Source organism: Labrus bergylta, chromosome 5 (assembly GCF_963930695.1).
Source record: "Labrus bergylta chromosome 5, fLabBer1.1, whole genome shotgun sequence".
In the NCBI taxonomy this organism is placed as follows: Eukaryota; Metazoa; Chordata; class Actinopteri; order Labriformes; family Labridae; genus Labrus; species Labrus bergylta.
In genome coordinates, this window is record NC_089199.1 from 20,972,749 (window position 1) to 20,992,594 (window position 19,846).

At 39.4% G+C, this 19,846-nt stretch overlaps 1 protein-coding gene across 1 annotated transcript; it reads right to left on the reverse strand.

Annotated features, from left to right (window-relative positions):
- Positions 1-493: 493 nt before the first annotated feature.
- nudt3b (nudix (nucleoside diphosphate linked moiety X)-type motif 3b) lies at positions 494-10,842 on the reverse strand. Its single transcript, XM_020630696.3, has 5 exons — positions 10,480-10,842; positions 9,100-9,210; positions 5,109-5,153; positions 4,916-5,000; positions 494-4,613 (listed from the first exon to the last, which is right to left on the reverse strand). The coding sequence occupies exons 1-5, from the start codon at positions 10,576-10,578 to the stop codon at positions 4,417-4,419; spliced, it is 537 nt and encodes a 178-aa protein (XP_020486352.1). The 5' UTR covers positions 10,579-10,842; the 3' UTR covers positions 494-4,416.
- Positions 10,843-19,846: the final 9,004 nt, after the last annotated feature.

The window sequence follows — 19,846 nt, forward strand, 5'->3', positions numbered from 1 at the left end:
ATTCATTCAGATTTCATCCAGATGTGAGCAGCTCCTTTATTTGTCAGTTTACATCAAAAGCAAACCCCCCCCCCCCTCAAAAAAAGTGTTTTTCAGTGTGCATAGTGACTGGAAGCAGGACTTTGTTTTGAACTGTCTTTATCTACAGCTCTGCAAATACATAAATAATACATTATGTTAAAAACAATAAGTAGAAGGGATTTAAAGTGAGCCACATTTGGATTGTATCGTATTATTTAATGTTACAACAAAGCAGTAAGGCTCTTCGATGTGTCTCTTACTCAGAACAAACAACTTGCTTTAAATTATCTTGAAGTCACATGCGTGTGTCAAATGTAGAGACTGCAAAAAAAGTTCTGACAAGAGTTATGTAAATCTGTTTCATTTCATATCAGTCCTTATTGGTTCATTACCGTCTCCATGACTTTATGAAAAAGATTACTACAGGCACATGCGTCAGACTTATCTCAACAAACACAAACAATGACGCTGGTCAGAATGTGAAATACTGGTGTTTATTTGTTGGCACATTTATATTACAATCTTCAGTCTTCTCGCACTGGTTTTATTCCACAGTCCCAAATGACAACAGAGGAAAAGATAAGTCCAGTGACTCAAACGCCTCAAAGAACACAAGTATGTCACTTCTTCGAGGCTGAGGTCAACGGCTAGAAGTGCACACGTTGACGTTGTTATTCAATTCCAAGTATTAGGGGGTCATCTTTAACAGATTACTAAGAACAGCTTTTAATTATTTTATAATTCATAAAGTCGTTCAGTTGCCAGAGCGGCCTCGATGGTCATGCTAAAGGAAACTGAATGTCCTCAGCGGCAAAGTGATGTGCTTTTGATAATTTAGCTTTGTGTTTAAATCACCTTTGGTAAATTAAAAGGAAGTGATGCTCTAGTTCTTTGTATAGACTGATCATTTCTTTCATTTTTTTTTTCTCCTTTGTAATTTACAAAAGAGCCAATTGTGACATGACAAATCTCCTGGGAGAATAAGGGCTAAATACCCCATCATTACTCCTACTTACTATTAACATGCCAAGTGGAGTTATTCACTTCACTTCATTTTTCTACCTCACTTTATGATAGAAGCTGTCCGAATGTTTAATTTGAAGGGGTTGAAAGAAAAAGAAAAGAGGGACAATTATCTTTAGATGATGAAAGCCAAAGTGCATCCTCTGGCTGGAAGGGTGCTGTGTTAGCTGTACACACGACATTAGCCTGTCATTAAACACAACAGATTAAAGAATAAAACAGAAAACAAAAACTGGATAAAGAACGAGTGGTCATTAATGATTTAGTCAGCGACTGATACTTGTGGAGATCCTCCTCACATTCATTTTGACAGTACATGTCAACCCGCATCGAACCGTCCAGAGCAGATCAACCCAGGGTTACGTTTTGGATTTGTTTTTTAAGCCATACACAGGTTCGTCTTATTTTACAGGTCGATAAAGACTAGAAGGTCTGGATCCACCTGAAAGCTCATGTGAGGTGCCAGGTAGGGCATCATAAAGCAAGACTTTGGCCACCACACCTTTCTGACACACCGCTATAAATTCTGCAAAGGAGACTTTAGACTCTTTTCACATGGACAGCTGTCATTCAGAGAGAAAAAAAAACAAAACATGTCTTCATTCACATATTTGAAAGAGGACAATAACTCAGCCTGTCTGAAGCTGGGTACGCTGGCCCGGTTTACAGGCCCTCAAACATTTCATGGGCAAAACTTTAATAATAAAGACAACCACTGCTCTCACCATGAAGAGATGTCCTGCCCTCTTTACCCAGCCAGCATTTGATCCACTCGGCCGTCAATGTAATTTCCCATTAAGTCTTTATTTTCAATGTGTTTGGACAACTGAAGTTCTCTGTCCAGATTCAAATACAAATCTAGTGCCGTATTGGGCACTAATGTTTCAGTCATTTTTAGCCAAGATAATGTTTTGTCAGCAATTAAAACCTACAGCTCCCAAAGGTGTTAGTCATTTGCAGCAGACAGAGATAGCAGCTAGCTGGTGGACACTGTGGAGGATTTAATTGCTAAGGAAATGGGAAATGGTGGTTGCTAAGGAAACCAAAACTGAGGCTAAAGAAGAGAGGATATTGGTCTTAAGTTAAAGGTATTGATGGAGACTAGAGCAGAAAGAAGAGTGATTGTTGGACAGCGCATTACAAAAGTGATTAGTACTTAAAGGTACAGATGATCATTTACTTGAAATGAAGAGGGAAAATTGGACACAAAAAGCTTCAAGTGGAGACCAAGATGGATACAAAATTTGGAATTTAGGACTATTGTAATAGGCGGAGGCCAAAATTGAGAAAAAAAAATGTATTTTTAACATTCAACCAAAATTCCAACTGAATGCTATTTCTACTCTATTGATGCCAAACATGTCTACGGGAGTTTATCCACAGGTCATGATATAAAGTGATACATTGGCGTTCTAATTTTCTGATTCTGTTATTCAAGGTTATATACGGACAGAAAACCAGCGGTGTGTTTAGTTTTTTTTTTTTTTTTTTTCCAATAAAGCCCTCTATGGGAAAATCACAATGAGGAGAGTGGTGGGCTGCTGGGATAAAGGACAATGGGTCTTATTTACTCAAACTTCTGCTCGGACAACGATGAGGGAAAAAAAAAAAAGTGCTCTCATTGTAACTGTTGTACTTTTTCCACCCCATTAATATCAATTTAAGGACTTTTAAGAATGGTTGGTTAATATTTGGCATTTCACCGTCAGCCTACAGCCACAATGCTTGTTCTTTAGCCTCAGATGTACTGCCTACTATCTCAAGAGAAACATCCCGACAGCTCCAGAGCCAACGCTTTGAGTTCAATCAGTTCAGCCTCAGTTGAAAAGACATGTACGACTACAGATGTGTAAGAGGTGTTCTGTCATTTGTACTCTCACCTTTGATCTATACAGAAATAAACAATTTACAATAAAAACCTCTAACATGCTATCTACAGCGCCTCCAGTTTCACAGTATTGAGCCTGCTGCCTCTCGCCGCATTAGGGCCAAGTGACGCAGCTCGGCTAAAGAGACTTTTGCCAGACGTTAGAAGGAAAAAAAAACAAAACAAAAAAGTACATAACTAGTATCCAAAAGCATTTTACATGTTAAAAATGAGGTCTCAAACTGTACAAGGCTTGTTTGTTCTGCATCTTGCCAAAGACAGCATTATAGATTCCATTACTTTCAATGTCAAGCAGGTGTCTAGAGTGTTTTTGGGGATGCAGATTAAATACTTAAGGGGGGAGGGAAAAAAAACTCCTGACTGTAATGAAGAAGTGCCTGCTAAAGTCACCTGTGCTATGTTACGAACACAATGTAAACAAATGCTTTTAAACCAAACTGAATGTGAGGAGTAAAATATGAAAAATGGGTTTTAATAACTTAAGTGATATGTGTTGAGTTCTGAAATTACATGTCTTATGATTTTGAAATTTACTAATTCTACCCTCTCTGTATGTGGAGGAAGACTCTGTAGTCAGTCACAAAAAAAAAGCATTTAAAAAAAAAAAAGGATTAAAGAAGGAAAAGACACGGAGGAGAAAGGTGGTTCATGTTACATTGTAGGTTGACATTCTTCCACTCTCTTCACTGTAAATATATTCTGTTTGAGAGTGAAACTTGTAGTGCTTGGCTAGCTTCCCCAATGAGAGAGAAACACACTTGACACTTGAAATTGAAAGATTAGTTAGGGGCCATATCCTTCTTATGTAAGCGACATCACCAACCACGATAAAAGGACCAAAATGAAGAGAATCCAAACCTTACCAGGAGTCCATTGCACGGTCGGCTTCAGGTCACTCGGGCGAGTGAGACACAACAAAACAGTGCTCATGCAAGACAAGTCACTTCCAACAATTCTGTTCATTCAGATACAGACAACATTTCCTATCCGCATTAACAGGAGAGGGGGAGTACACTAATGGGGCACATTCATTCACAGAAATAAAAATAGAAATGGAGGAAACATTTAAAAAGACCACCAATAGCCTTCAGCTTAAGCACTAAGTATACACTTTTACATTACAACAGTAAAAAGTAGTTCTTGCATTCAATAAACACCACGCTAAGGGCGCGTTAAGGAAAGAGAATGAGGAAAGCGAGGGGACATTTCATGCAGTTGTCAGTAAAAAGAAAAAAAAAAAACAGAAGAGGGGTCAAAAATTACATTTACATTTACAAAGTGTTTCAGACTATTCACCCCGACACTTGTCATCAAGTCTGTGCCACAGTTCTGGCACAAAGGAGTTGGCAAGGCAAACCATGTTATTGAGACAAAACAGAAACAAAAACAAAAAACAGAGAAACAAAAGAGAGAGAAGAGAAATGACACAAGTAAGAGCGCAAGTGGTGGTGAAAGCTCCGGGGGTGTCAGAGTTGTGGTTTTAGTTATCTGATGCCCGAGACAGAGCTCTGATTGATGCTGTAGGTAGGGGAGAGGTCCCCACCTATCGTGGCCACCAAAGGTGTTCCGTTACTCGTCAGGCAACTCTCCTGGAGAGCCTCGAAGTAGGTGGCCTGCACAGGCTTGTGACACTGCAACACTTGTATGGCATCGTCTATTTTAAACCATTCCCTTTTTCTCCCTGTTGACAGAACAAGATGCCATTGTAGGGCAAGTTAAGACATGTGAGAGATAACATTAGGAACAACAAACAAGTTGTAATCAATAAGTTTGGCTAATTAGCAGTTCTGCGGCAGCCACAAGAGCGGGGAACAAAGCTGATGTTATAAAACTCCCCCTAACAAATATGCATTAAAATCCCTGAACTGTAAAAACGCAAAGGCCTGGGATAGAAAAATAAGGCCACAGGTAGCATGTGACTCCGCCTGAGAACTTTGTCCATGTGATCCCCATTATGACGAGTAAACAAACACAGAGCTTTACCAATGTTGACCGAGTCCTCCCAGTCCTCCAGCACCTCTGTGACGATAAGAACGTAGACGTAGGTTCTGTGTTTCCTCTCCTGATTCTGTGCAGGGAATACAATGTAGCACGTTTTCACTTCTGATTTATAAAAAAACACAATTCAAACGACATCGACATCTAAAGACCAAAAGAAAAAAGAAAACAAACACACCTCAAATACTCCAACTAAGCGGCCTAAAGTCCCCTTCACACCAGCCTGAAAAAAAAAAAGACAATGATTAAAAACACATTATAGATAACTATAAGAGGCAGAGAGGGGTCAATACAAAACCAAACAGCTAACAAATGTGACACAATCCCTCAAACTACATTCAACTTGATTTAATTGTTTTACCTTTTCGTGTTCTGTTGAGGTTGTACTATTGAAATGTTGTTTTGTTGTTTGCATTGCAGTGGATTACATTACATCACAAGATTGCTTTTATCCCCTGCAAATTCACTCTGTGTAATTCCTGGGTCCTTTCTGAATCCTCCAAATAACACAGGAACAAAGCCGTCACAAACACAGTCTCACTGAATTTGACCCAAAGCTAAAGCCGTATCTTCCACGTACGCAGAAAGTTTCCACTTTGGTATGTAAAGATGTGTATTCTACCCAGCAGACGGATTATATTTGTCTGGAAATTAAAAGAAAGACAATTTCAGGCCACGGAGAGTATGTTGGAAGTCAGCCTTTCAACTTTATAAACAACTGAATCTCAGACTAGGGGTTCAATTTCAGGTTACAGCTGACTGTTTTAAAAAAATAATAATAATAATTTGGCAGTTTTCTGTTATATTTGTCATCCTTTGTTTGACAAATTATAGGCAAGAAGTGTGGAATGCATCTCACAATCATGCTGAAGATAAGTTTCATCTAGGTGTTTATTTTTGTCTGAGAAAGTAGTAGTAGTAGAATAGTAACGAAAAAAAACAGTCGACATGTTTCTCTGGAGCTGGACCGAGCAAACGCTCAGGATTTCTGTTTAGGCAACGACCGAAAAAAAATCACTCAAACATCCAACTTTACTGTGAAAAGACTAGACTAAGACTAAACCTTACTGTAGCTGCAACAATTAATAAATAGGAGTTATCAACAAAAAATTAACTGAGCAAATTTGACGATCGATAAATAGCAGGACACCGCCAACCAATTTGCTTAACTATCGTTCTTAAAACCCATCGATACTGGCAAGATCCTTTAAAAAATAACAGCCTTATACAGCTGGATGTATGTGATGTGATTGCTGTGTTTTTTGTCCTGGCTCGGGTAAAATCATTAGTAAAACATGAACTACAGCTTTTACTGTGTAGTCGCTTGTCTCTGTTCTACAGATTTTTCTTTTAAAAAAAATGACATAAACTTAAAATTTGATAAACTGGAATAGCGTTTTACCCTCTTTGATAAATTCATGGATTATTCTACAAAATAATCTGCAGATGAATCGATAACACAATTCATGACTTGCAGCCCTCAAACCGACAGCAGTAAAAAAAAACAAAAAACATTTCATCACCTATTTCCAGCTATTAAATGCCGTCACATAGTGACAGCTTCTATGCCAAATGTTTTGAGCTTCAAAAAAGTTCTTGTAAAAATGTCTTATAAAGGCTTTGCTGTTTGATGCCGTTACTCTATACATGATCCTAAAACTCAAGTCGGAGATGACAACTTCTCAATTTCACACTCCTTGTTACATATTCTGTTAACATAAATAATCTGAAAGTTATATCTTGACCTCCTGAGTTGAGTAGTAGGTCAAGTTTAGATATAGAGCCAGGGCACTTGCTGACATCTTTGCAGCTTCTTCTTCAGGTTCACATTTCAGTCTATAAATAAGTGTTGACTGGACACGCTGTGCCATGGATTCAGTTTTGAACCCTTCAGCAAGATCGTTTGTGAAAAGACCATGCTCACCACAAGAAACCCCAAAGACGTGCCAGAGATTAAGTAATAGGCCAAAAGTCAACCTGTATGTTTTTTTTAATGCGATGGAGAGCAAGCATTCATGAAACTCAAGAGTACTGGGCATCATTTTTGAAGAGGATGTACAACATTGAGGCTAAATTACACCTTATGCAATACTATCTTGTGTCATGTCTGTGCCAATCCGGGCTAAGGTACGACTAATGAGCATGAGGCAAGGTTGTGAACAGTCAGATCGAAAAAAAGGAACTGTGTATAACCTTTGGCCTGTTCCTGAGTGCTCTGTTACAACTCTCATCCCTGGCAAGACTCTAAACCAATAAGCATAAGCAATCACCCACCGCTCATACAGTCATCAGAATAAACTCAGGATTAGGATATGTGCTGTTACACCACCGTCCAGTAAGAGGCTTAAGGAAGGAGAGTAGGTGGAGATGCATTAAAGTCATCACAAACTTTCTGAACGCGGCCTCTCCGCACTTTTAACAAACCCCAATAGTGACCTGACCTTGTGTGTGGCCCTGTGGAAATTGTGTTGGCAAGCAGCAGTGTCCTACAACTGCTGCCTAAGCTACCAAACATCAGGAGCCAAGATAAGGGATGATATCAGCATCCGTCAGTGTGATGGATCACACACACAGAATAGACTTTCTATGGTCAGTGACCCACCAAGAGCTGACAGCCGGGTGGGATTCAACGTCTTCAGAGCCCTGCCGCTTTTCTGATCAAAATGCCAAAGCAATGTCCACCATGCACACAAGAGGGATAACGTATTTAATAGATGGATGTGGCCTGTAGAAGTAGAATTTTGATTCCCAATGAACTTCAGAACTTCAGACCCCCAAATTGCTTAACTATCATTCTTAAAACCCATTCAATACTGGCAGGTTTCCCTATAAAAATAACAGTTTTGTACTACTACTAACAATTGAATGTATGTGATATGATTGCTGTTTTTTGTAAAACATAAACAGATACAACCAGAGGCTCAATGTCAGCTAAGCTTCTTTTTTAAATAATCTGACAGTCAATCATAAGTGAAAAACCACATTTTGTCTTCTAAAGTCTGTTAAACACGGATATTTAACACAAAACTGCATAATATATTTTGTTGTTGTTCTTAATCTAGCATCTTTGAGTATTCAGTAAAACACTTTATGGATGAATTATTTTAAATTTTTCACCCGTGTCAGGTCATTTAAAAAGACCCATCCCACATGGAAATATTCCGATACATTTACTGAGAGTCAATCAAATGTTCCAGCATGTCATTTAGCAAACACCCCAACAGCTATATTAGTCCAACATATTATTATTATTATTATTATTATTATTCAGTGTAGCCCTGACACCTACATTCCACTTTCCACTAGCACTGCAAGTCGTTTTTTTTTTTGTTATTGTTGTGTGATAAACTCCCCAGAATCAGTACTTCTTCACTGCTCTTAAAAGTTTTTTCAAAAGCCAGTCATAATGCAACATTGGCTGCCGCACAGGTTCAAAATAATAGTATTACTCTACAATTCCTGATCCCACACATTGGGCTGTATCAGAGGCATTTTTGATTCTCTCATGGGTGTAAGAACAACTCTCCCCAAAACACCACGCAGACATAATAGGCCTTTCTGAAGAGGTTGCAGTTGTAAAAATGGAACTATCAAAATCAAAGACAGAGAGCTGACTCTTTTAATACAACTCCTAAATTTCATGGGGTTTCTTAAGTGCTACTGGGAAAATCACTGGGAAACCAGTGTTCATTCTCAGTGTGACCTCCTCTACCACCCAAACACTGCTTTGTAACATGATACCATAACACAGTTTACATGTTGCTAGGTTCTCTCTCTCTCTCTCTCTCTCTCTCTCTCTCTATCTGACTGTCCATGCATACAGGATGACTGCACTGACGAAATGGGTTCTGAGAGCAAGGTATTAGGCCCACTGTTAAATACAGACATGATTCAATAGAAATGAAACACAATACACCTGAAGAGCCCAGACGGAAATGGAAATCCATTCTCAGAAACAGTATTCCTGGATATGCTCTAAGTCTAGAAAGGTATGTTTCACATCCATGTTTTAAATACAAGGGTCAAGGAAAGGTTACTAGTACACAGTCTACTTAGGAATGCTCATATGACAGCATCGGTCAGTCACAAGGACAAAGACAAAAAACGCGGCCCAAATTATCGGCTTAAATAAGTTAAAATGATTATGTACAAAGTTAAAAAGGACCAACCTCTTCACACACTTCTCGGGCTGCAGCAACATTGGGCTCCTCCTCGGGCTCCATTCCCCCTCCAGGAACTATCCACTTGTCAGGATGTCGACTACTGCTAACCAGCAACACCTACAAGGCAGTCAAAACAATGATATTTGTTAAGAGCGTGCAATTGAGCAAGATATTCAGTCATCTGTCTTAGATACGGAAGCAAGAAGCAACAAATACTAACATGTGACACAACAACTAAACTATAAAACTTTTAAGATTATTACTGAGGTCCTCTTGTTTTCGAGTTTTCCAGCTGCATGTTGTGAGAATGTGGTCAAACCTACTGCGTGGTTACCAAGAAATCAAACTATTTTTTGAAATAGCTAAGGCATGAGTCACTGCGTTTTGTTGCCTCCATTCAAGTATGGGGAGTTTATGTTTTCAACAAAATCCATGCTTGGCTGAGTGTCGATCTGGTGTGACAAGAGTCTCTGATAAAAGTTTGCAGCTTCCTGCAGGATATACAGATGTGATTCCTCTAAATCACCCATCTTGACTTGAACCAGAATGGGGGGGGGGGGATAGTTTAAATCTCAATTCGTCTCCTTTCCTTCATGAAATGTTTCCGCCACAAAGACATCTTTTGTGTTAATTGCTGACTGCACATCAGCTTCCCAAAATCGCCCCTGATCTCAAATAACCCTTTGCAGGCTACTTTTTCTGAGAGGTTTTCTAGGAGGAGCAGCAGAAAGTAGAGAGAGAGGTTCATATCAGTGGTGACATGGTTCATAACAAACGCCTCTACTTTGACATTAGGCCGATGGGTGGTTCAGGTTGTCATATAATTGATTTAATGCTATTAAGCACATGCTATACCTCCTAATGTTTTCTTTTGGCTTACACAGCTAAAGTGCTACTTATCAGTCTAATGTTTGGTTAGCAGTACCAGTTAACTGTGACACGAAACAGACTCAAATCTGAACCTGTCACGTCTCAGAAAATAAAAAACTTAAAATGACACCTATCCAGCCACCACACTCATCATAAGTCAGCGCTGTGGCCCGAGAAGCCGGCTGCCCCACTGTAAGCAACGCGGCTAATTAGCGAGCTAACGTTAGCATTAGCGTGATCCTAACACACCGCTGGGTATAAAAAGCCGAGGCTGCTAAATGAATAGCTACAAGAGGCTTACATAACACTTGGGTAAGTAGGCGCTCTAAATCGTGTTTTAACGCAAACACAGAAGAGCACGATTAAGGATGAGTGGTCGTGTCTCCCCGGGTGTAAACACCCACCCACCAGCTGTGTTGGTAAATGTGATTTACAGACAAGAAAAGACCCCTGAAAGCATCTGCGGCTGCTAACGCTAGCTTGGCCCGCACCAGACAGTCACATCCTCGGCCTCACCTCCTCCTCGCTCTCGCTCCTGAAGCACAGACAGGCGGCCCGCTTCTTGTACCCGTCCCCGTCGTACGTCCGGGTTTGGTTTGACTTGAGCTTCATCATTTTCACAGGGGCGCCGAAAAGTTAAAAAAAAAAAAAAAAAAAGAAGTACGACTGTTAAGTTCACCGCGTGTGAAGACGATGGTTTGTAGACGTGAAAGTCCTCCTCCTCCCGGGGTGGAGGGGGGGGCAACCTCGGCCGGTTTTTTTTTGTAGTTAAAAGAAATAACTTCTTCTTCGCTTCATTTTCATAAAACCCTGGGCACAGCTACGGCACGGTCGCCATTACAAGGAAGCCGCTGCGCCCACGACGTAATTTAACCTTTAATAGCTCGGCGTGCGTAAGAAACGCAACGTAGCGCGCGTTTGAGAATTTTGGGGCAAAAAACGTAACAGCACGCTGTGACTGGAGCGAGCCGGTGAAGGAAAAAAAAAAAGAACTGGCACTTTAAATCACGGACACTTGTTTGAGGCTGGAAAACAAACAACTCAATGTGTCATGTCTTATTTTGAGTGTTACGTTGTCTACATAATATGACGTCAAAATTACAAAAAAAAACACGTAATGTTGCCTTCAATTCTTGAATTTCAGCACCGCCGGCAATGGACAGCGCCAGTTATGATCCTCTGATTTCATTCAGTGAAATGAATTAAAACAGGACCCTTTTGCTTGAAACATCCCCCCATGAATAAAAAAAAACTAAAAAAACTAAAAAAAACGCTTAGGGCTAAAACACTTTGGTTCTTTATACATTTAGGGATAATCAGCATTTGAGTATCAATACAATATAAAGGCCTTAAAAGCAAAAAATAAATAAAAAGCCATTCATTTTTTCTTGACTACTAAAAGGTTTTTTTTTTAAACCGCAACATTTGGGAATTTGTAAGCATCAGTCATGTATTTGCCTATTTAATATGTTACCTTCTGCCCCAGGGGATCTTTGTATCAACTGAACAACTCATTATTAAGAACATAACTTGATTGATTGAAATAGAGCATTTTTGTTAGTTGAAGCATGAAATACTTTAAACATTTCATTGATTGGCCAAATGGTTGCAGATGAGCTTTTTTGTTGTTGTTGTTGTTGGTCAAATAAATGATCAGCTCTAAAATAGGTTAGACATCACCAGTATTGATTTTTTTGTTTCCCAACCAAGCTGTCAAATTTACAATAACTTCATATTGTCAGTGTAATTATTTCCCACATCAAGCCACCATTGCTTATTTTATTTGATTGGTTTCTTCTTTGCTCCTTCCAGATGCACAGTTGTCCTTTTTTTTTTCTATCTGTTGAAGTCCAATTGCTTTTACTGCTGTGACAATCCAATTTCCCACCAGAGATCGATACAATTTTCCCCACTTTGATTGTGGCTCGGGTTTCTCCAAACACATGCTGACATTCAAAGTGGACAAGTGAACAAATATCTCAACATACAGGTGAAACTTGTGGGGGATCATGGGGAAACTTCCCATGGTAAACCTACCAAAATACATCCAAGAATACACCCACAACTACGGAAGCCCAAAGTGGACCTTCATCCACATTTAATTAACCCTGTTTTCTTGTGATTTCAAGTAATTTCCAGTTGTTTTCTCGAGATCTTGTTTTTTTTTTATCTTGCATCCTCCAATTTGCAAAAGCACAAAACCAATAAAGAAATAAGCTTAACTTCCCTCATAAGTGAAGGCAATGGCAGCATGGTAAGTCCTGGTCTGGCCTGTCACAGTGACAGCATATCATTTTGTTTTTTACATCTCCAGAAAGTGTTTCTGTTTTGTCAAGAAAACAAGCTTTGCTATCTCCAGATAATGAGATAAATTAACCAGTACTAATGGAGAAAACCAGCTTGGCTGTCCCGAGATAACGAGAAAAATTAGTAAATTGAGTAAAAACTGGAAATTTCGTATCATAGGAAAATATATTAATAAAATCTATGGATACATGTCCGCTGAGGGCTTCAGCACAAAACAAAGATGAACATCGAGGAAGGAATTGTAGCTTTGCTCCCCTTCAGTTAATGACAGCGTTCATTATACCATTAGAAAGAGACTGAGCGGAAATTATTTCAGGCATAAAGCGCTGCTAATAAGAGGAACATTCACATTTGCTGAAAATACATTGATATCCTCCAAGCTTTGGTATCCTGTGCTGTTATATCAGGCGTGAAGCGAAATCAATTTCACAGTTGCGTCATAATCAATCAATCATATGATCAAACAATTTGTATAGAGCCTACTGATTTGCCATAATTTTCTATGTAACCTCCTGTATTAGATATGAACATGTGATTAAAAAATGACCACATGAAAATAGTCACATATTTTGCTGTTGGTAGTGTGTTATAGTTGGGGTACTTTTCCTCTAGTTAATGTATGAATTAATTTTGATGTCCATACTCAAACATTCAGAGTAAGATGTCAGTTTGGAGCTTAGATCAAATTATTTTTTTTAAACAAGAAAAGTAGCCAAAAAACAAACGAAACAAAGTCCAAACCTGCAATCAAAATCATGGTTTATGATAGAACAAATCAAAGTATTATATAGAGCAGGGATGGGCAACTTTGTCTCAAATTTAACTCAACATATACCAGTGATCAAATATTATTATGGACATATTTCTGGTTTTCATGATTTCATGTCAGATTTTGTCATGTTTTCTTTATGTTTCCAATTGATTGAAAAGGAGGATTTTCTGGCACAAACTTCACCAGCTCACAAGGTGCATGAAAAGTGAAAGGCTTAGAAAAGGTCAAAATGCTACAGCAACACTTGTAGTAAGAAGATCAACTTTATGAACAATTTAGACCGACGCGTTTCGTCTCGTGGCCTTCATCAGGGTCATGACCTCTGTTTCCAAATTGATTGACATGTAAAAATTAACATGAGGGCCACATTGAGGGTTGATGGGGGCCGCATATGGCCCCTGGGCCGCCAGTTACCCAACCCTGATATAGAGAGACAAAATGCATTAAAAAAAAAAACTTCAGGAAGCGGGTGAAAGCTTTCCAGAAAAATGTAATCCTACCTACATGGAGTTTTCCAGTGATGGATGGGATTATTCTTTTTATTTCAAGTTCATATTTGTGTTTCATTCCATCTCTACATGGGCTTGTTTGTTTTGTTCTTTACAAATTGCTTTTTTGCAGGTTTCATTTTTAAAATTCTCAGAGCTGAAGATACCCTACCGAAAGCAGCATGTACTGGATGTGCAGAGCAGCACTATGGTTAACCTGCAAAAAGCTGTTACTCACCCAAAACCTTCAATTCATGTGTCAACAGGAAGTCATTCTGTCAGTGATGACTGAGTCATTGCCAGCTGAAAGACACGTTCCTCTGGCGCCTTTGTAAAACCAGGGTTTTTAACTTTTGATGTTTTGACAGGAGGATAGTCGTAGCGTGTTCTCCATCCTTGTCGGCACGAATACTGAATCCCTTGTATGGCACTTTAATCTTCTAAAGCTAGCTGACTGCTTTTGTGTTAAAGTGAATGCTTTTCTGATGCTGATTTAAAGGCTCCAAGGTTTTTCAAACTCTACACACTTCCACTTTGTAAAGCAAAATAGTACTTTACTTTCTTTTTATGTGTGGAAAACCCATTTCCCTCTGCACATAATGAGGCCTTTCATTTACAAATATAAAGCATAGGCCTGCTATATGCAGAAGTACTACAATAACAATTCACAGTCAAAGTGTTGGTGGTAACATTCGCTTGTGTATGTTCAGACACACAAGTTAGGTCTGTGCTCATCAATTTAGCAGACTTAAAGGCCTCTCCTTATCATAGTAAATCAATACTAATATATGGACTACTCTGCTACTGCATGTGCCAGGAATGAAAAATAATAATAATAATCATTTTGAAGTGTGAAGAAGCCTTTTGTTCTTTTCTAAGTTTTATTTTGGGGGTTTTGCCTTTATTTGGATAGGACAGCTGCAGGTCGGACCTGAGCTTTGGCTGCCTGCTTGGAGGGCTACTCCCTCTGTACATGGGGTGCGACCCAACCCTCTAGGCCAACTGCGCCCCTAGAAGAAACACATTTTGACTACAAAGATGGGCATGACCAACTTATTCAAATTGTGCCATTTACCTAGATTTGTTAAATAAATTAGCAAATTCTTACAAGAAAAACAGAAGCACTCTTACTGTTATGCACAAATAAAATGTAAACATTTTGGACAAAATCACATCATAACTGAATGTTGTAAGTTGACAAAAGTTGATTTATCTGCATGTGGGTTGTATTGAACAGCATAATGATATTGTGTTTGTCACCTAGTGTGTGTAGCTAAGTTATTATTTATATTTTCCAGTAGCCCTACGGCGAATAATATCATAAGATGGAGGTTACAAAATGTAATTACTCGGGTGTGTTGCCCCAAGGCCGTGCAGTATTAACTTTTAAACATAATTAAAACTAACAAAGTGTTTTACTTTTTTTAAATAGAAGTCAGGAATCAAGTTTAGTATGTTTCGCTATAGCAGGGAAATATGTTTTCTCACACTGTAACTACACATATTCACCACTAGGGGGAGATGATCAGTGGAGATAAAGAATAGGTCTTTGTTTAGTAACACTTTTGCAGCACAAACACAAATGTGTGCACACATTCACAAACATTATTATATTGTATGAAGCCCTTTTGAGAAGGAATATTGTGACTTAATCTGGATTTATTGAAGATTTTTTGAACTAAAACACAAGATTTAATCCAACCAAAACCTCCAAGTGTGACTCTTATACATAGGCTATATTTAATAAGTTTGAATAAATCCTCAAAGGTACAAAAACTGAAAGAAACTGAAGAAAGGAAACCTTCTCCTCTTTCATGTCGTACGTTCTGCCTCTCTTTCAGGAGGCTGAGCTCTCTTTCCCAATTAAACATATCTGCATAGGGTCATACTCAAGAGGTTGCACTTTTACTATCTGCTGTTGCTACGGCAACCCATTCTCTTTGCAAGTCTCTGGTGAACCATTTGCGCATCCGGAGCACAGATACAGTCCCTGTCCTGTCCAAAAGAGGGCGCTCACTGCTTTCAGTACAAAATGCAGCACAGTGTGAGGCATGGCTTTAAAAGGTGAGCCGCTCAACTGGGAATTTTATTTAGTCATTTATATTAACCATTAGCAGTCTAATGGCTATTTAGTCAGATGTCTACATTTAATGGATTTCTTTTAAGTCTTTGTTCTCTGAAACATGCGTAACTTGTGATTCTGTTTCAGGTGAATGAGAGGGCGCAGTCATTTTTTCCCCTCCCTGGGGTTTGTCTATTCTTCCTTTGGAGGGCAATTGAGCTTTCATTAAATCATTATCTAATAATGTTTAATTATTTGATTAGGCACTGTGGTGTTTCAGGCTGTATTAGTAACTACTTTTAAAATGATACCGCATTAGCAGGCCCTACATGCTTAATAGGTAGTTTCTCCTGGTTGTCATGGTGTAGTCCATTGTCCAGCTCCACTAGTCAAAGCTATTAGCAACCCACTTTTAGAACCAGAACCCCTTTTCATTCATACATCAAGCCCCCTGACCTGTTTAAAGGGAATACAACACTGGTTTTATTATGAATCTGAGTGCAGGCAAGTCAAAGACTAACTTCTTTATGCACGCAGACCCTCAACACAATCCTCAGAGGCATGCTATCAACCTTTAGCTCACATCAGACTGACACACATGGCACCTGTGGTAGCCAAAGGTAGCTTCTCGCAAGCCAGTTGTCTAAGCATTGACAGCATTAAAGAACAAAGATGTAGCCCGAATCACCAAATGTTAGCTTGTCATGAGGCCTTAGACAGCCTTCAATGTGATAAATCAGACAGATGCCTCGACCGGTAAAGATAATCTTTTTAATAGTGCTTCAGCTGACAAGTCTACCTGGGGAGGCTCACAGCTATATCCTCGGTTTGAAGATAATTCTGAGGAAAGCGTTCCCAGTTGTTTCTGAGTGTATCAAAAAGTATCTTAATGTTTGAAATAACATCCTAATCATTTAAGAATGGTTTTACTTTTCTTGAGCCACATTGTCTTAGTCAGTACATTAACTGGTGGATGACGGTAGAGTCAAAGGAGCACTGCTAAGTTAAAACAATTTCCAGGTTCACCAAGTCCAAACTATAGCCTTATAAATACAACATAAGTTTTTTTTTAAATTTAATTAACTTTTTACATACTTACGCTTGGAACACACGCACATGTACAAACAAGAGCTGTGGACATGCATTAGAGGAGAGATGTCAGAGTGGGGCTGCTACACAGGGAGCGCAGCAGAGCTGTTGGGGATTCGGTGTCTTGCTCAAAGGCACCTTGGCAGTAGCCATTGCTAATGTTCAAGAGGTGTTTTGCCTTTAATCTATAGGACAGTGGGTAGAGTAGGATAATGGTGAAAGAGAGAGAGGGGAGTAACATGCAGGAAAGGAGCTACAGGTCGGACTTGAACCCAGGCCGTCCGCTTGGAGGTCTAGCCTCCATACATTGGGCCCAACCTAAGTTTTCACTTCATTTCATCACTCTGAGTATTGTGTTTGATTGCGCAGCCTAGCAGAAGAGTCATTGCATCTCACTGCCCATCTGTATGAGCATGTGATGAACACACATCTTGAATCTTGAAGCTTGTTAGCCTCGTATATTAAAGAGCCCATATTATGCCCTTTTTGGGGTTCGTATATTTAATCTATGTTCCTACTTTTGTACGTTCACAATAGCTAAAGTCCAAAAAAAAGTGTCTGTTTTCATGTACTGCTCCTCGTTGCTCTCTCTACGCTCTGAGTCCATCAGCTACGCTCTGTTGAGCCCACACTGTTAGACCCCACGTGGGCCAAGTCTGCTCTGATTGGTCTGCCGATCCACTCTGTCGTTATTGATCAGTCGCTCAGCACAGTTCTCGGAAATGTCCTGCCTCTTTTACCATATTGGGAATGCAATCACTGGCTCCGTCCGAGGGGAGCATAAACATTAGCACCTTAGCACTACTGTGCTACCGCAGGCTACGGCATATCGTGGGCGTGCTACAGAAGTTAACGGGCAACGTGCAACATGAGCTGCTGGGCTTGCCACAACGAGCCAATGGGCTTAGATCAGTGATCTCACACTGACAATGACGTCGGACTGACACATTTTTATTGAGGGGGGCTAGAACCGAGCGTTACATGCAGCTAATGCTACAGCTAACAGGAGGACGTGGGAGAAGCCGCGTTTCCGCAGACTTTGAATTTTTGCACATAGATGTGCCTAAACATGCACAGGACACTTGGAAAACACACTAAAGAGCATATAAAACCAGAAAAAGCATAATATGGGACCTTTAAGGCTCGATAGACGGATATGAGTGGGATGAAATACAGATAGCATTCAAGGAAATCGACTCGTCTGACCTGACACAACACATCTCACAAATCATGAAATAATATGCTGAGAAAAGTTCTGCTAAATGAAGTTCTGCTGTTTGCATGGTTGGCAGACTTGCATCCACATTTCTCTCTCATTCTAAACTGATGAACGCTGCTAAACCCAAACACACATCACTCTCAGTAAAATAAGGTGTGACTGTATTTAGTTTATATATCCACATATTAAGGATTCAGGTTCAAGTTTAACTGTAGTGTTATGGTGTAAAGACTGTTTGGTGGTTTGACCTACACAGCACCCCTGCAGAGGGTTTCCAGGGGCAGCCAAGGTCTGTGCTCGACGCAGACGGAGCAAACTGTGAGTTTGGGAAGACTTTCTGGTGTGGATTGTTATTCAGAAATTATTTAGATTAAAGCTAGACCAGTAGGGGAAACTGTGTCCATTGGGAAGGAAAGAATCTGTAGTCACAGACTTTAGATCTGCATAGCTCCACAACAATGGAAAACACATGGAGCAGATAACTAATCATTTATCCCATATTTAAGGACATTTTTTAGTATATTTCATGTTTGAGTGTCTTATTTTCGCTCAATGTGATATTCTTTTAATACTCTTAATGTCACAAATATTCTCTGTTTTTAACACTGGAAAGAACTTTCTATGAATTGCTTTATGTATGTATAGTGCCCTATAAATACATTTGCCGTGCCTTGATTTTTTGTTTGTTCTATCTAAACTTGAATCATATTTGGAAATGAGTCTATGCTGCTGATTTTTCAGTGAGTTTCCATGCTTTTTTTTGGGCATCACTTCAAAAACTTTCTCGTAACCAACTTACACATCACTGAAGTATCAAGAAGACAATAAAGTTTTGTTGATGCATCCAGATTAATGGTACTGTCAGGAACATTCAGGTTGTGTCAATGTTGGTGACTTCTGTGGACAGAGCGGTACGTCTTATCTCTTTCTGTTCCTGTCTCGTGAAAGTGGAATTCGATTTGTCTTTTAACAAGTGTATGTGAAACTTTGCTGTGGGAAATGTTAATGCATGCTGTTAATTGCCTCGTCTGACATGACCCGGAGGCGGTGGCTTTAAATATTACTCTGTAGAAATAATCAATCATCTAGCTGATGATCGCGTTTGCTTTTTAGATGCATCAGCATTTTTTCACTTTACTAAAAACTTCTCACAGGAGCTTAAAGTTACTTTCTTGTTGCTTGCTTGAAAATGTCTAGAGGTCAATTTAGGCAGGACTTTACACACAAACTAATAATGTAGGTCTAGCTGATTTAGGTCAGTAAAGTGTGGAGTTTGATTCAGAGAAGAACATAATAGATTTTTTAAATTGTGTTTAACTCAGTTCTTCTATCCGTAGGTAAAACCAAGACTACTGCTTTTAAATAGACTGCATCTTGCTAGCAGCCATTTCTGATATTATAGTGGCAAACGAACCATGCAACAGCAACCAGAGCTTCTCTGTGACCAAAGTGACTGAGCAGCTTTGTTTCTTTATCTCTTAATACAGCAGTCCCTGTGAGGATGTATGACACTAAACTAAAGGCGATGCAGACGCTGAGGTTTGCTTAATCGAAGACTAGAAACTTATTGGCAACATTAACCTTTGGAGCTCCTTTTTTGTTCCAGGTAAATATGCACGTTAATGACCAAATAAGCAGGAGATTGTGTTATTCTGCCCAAGGCCAAAATAGATTGCGCTCCGTTTCACACATAAGAGAAGCAATTTACGCTGTTGTGATTCTCTCAGCTTAAAGTGACATTGCCCTCTCTCTGTGCACCCTTTTGCTAAAAGCTACCATCCATCCCAACGATATAACCATTAGTTTCAAATAGTATATAATTAGACGGGAGTCTGTTTTTATTGGACGCTGCAGAAATACGATTTTAAGAGTAGTATTCATCTTTCTTGTCAATCATGGAAGTCTACATGTGAAGTTAAATTCTCACTCAAATCACTGATACTGTT

Coding starts and splice junctions, on each gene's coding strand:
- nudt3b (XM_020630696.3), bottom strand. CDS start 10,578: ATGATGAAGCTCAAGTCAAACCAAACCCGGACGTACGACGGGGACGGG. Junction 5,001..5,108: donor GCTTAGTTGGAGTATTTGAG/GTGTGTTTGTTT, acceptor TTCCCTGCACAG/AATCAGGAGAGGAAACACAG. Junction 4,614..4,915: donor GGAGGACTCGGTCAACATTG/GTAAAGCTCTGT, acceptor TTCTGTCAACAG/GGAGAAAAAGGGAATGGTTT.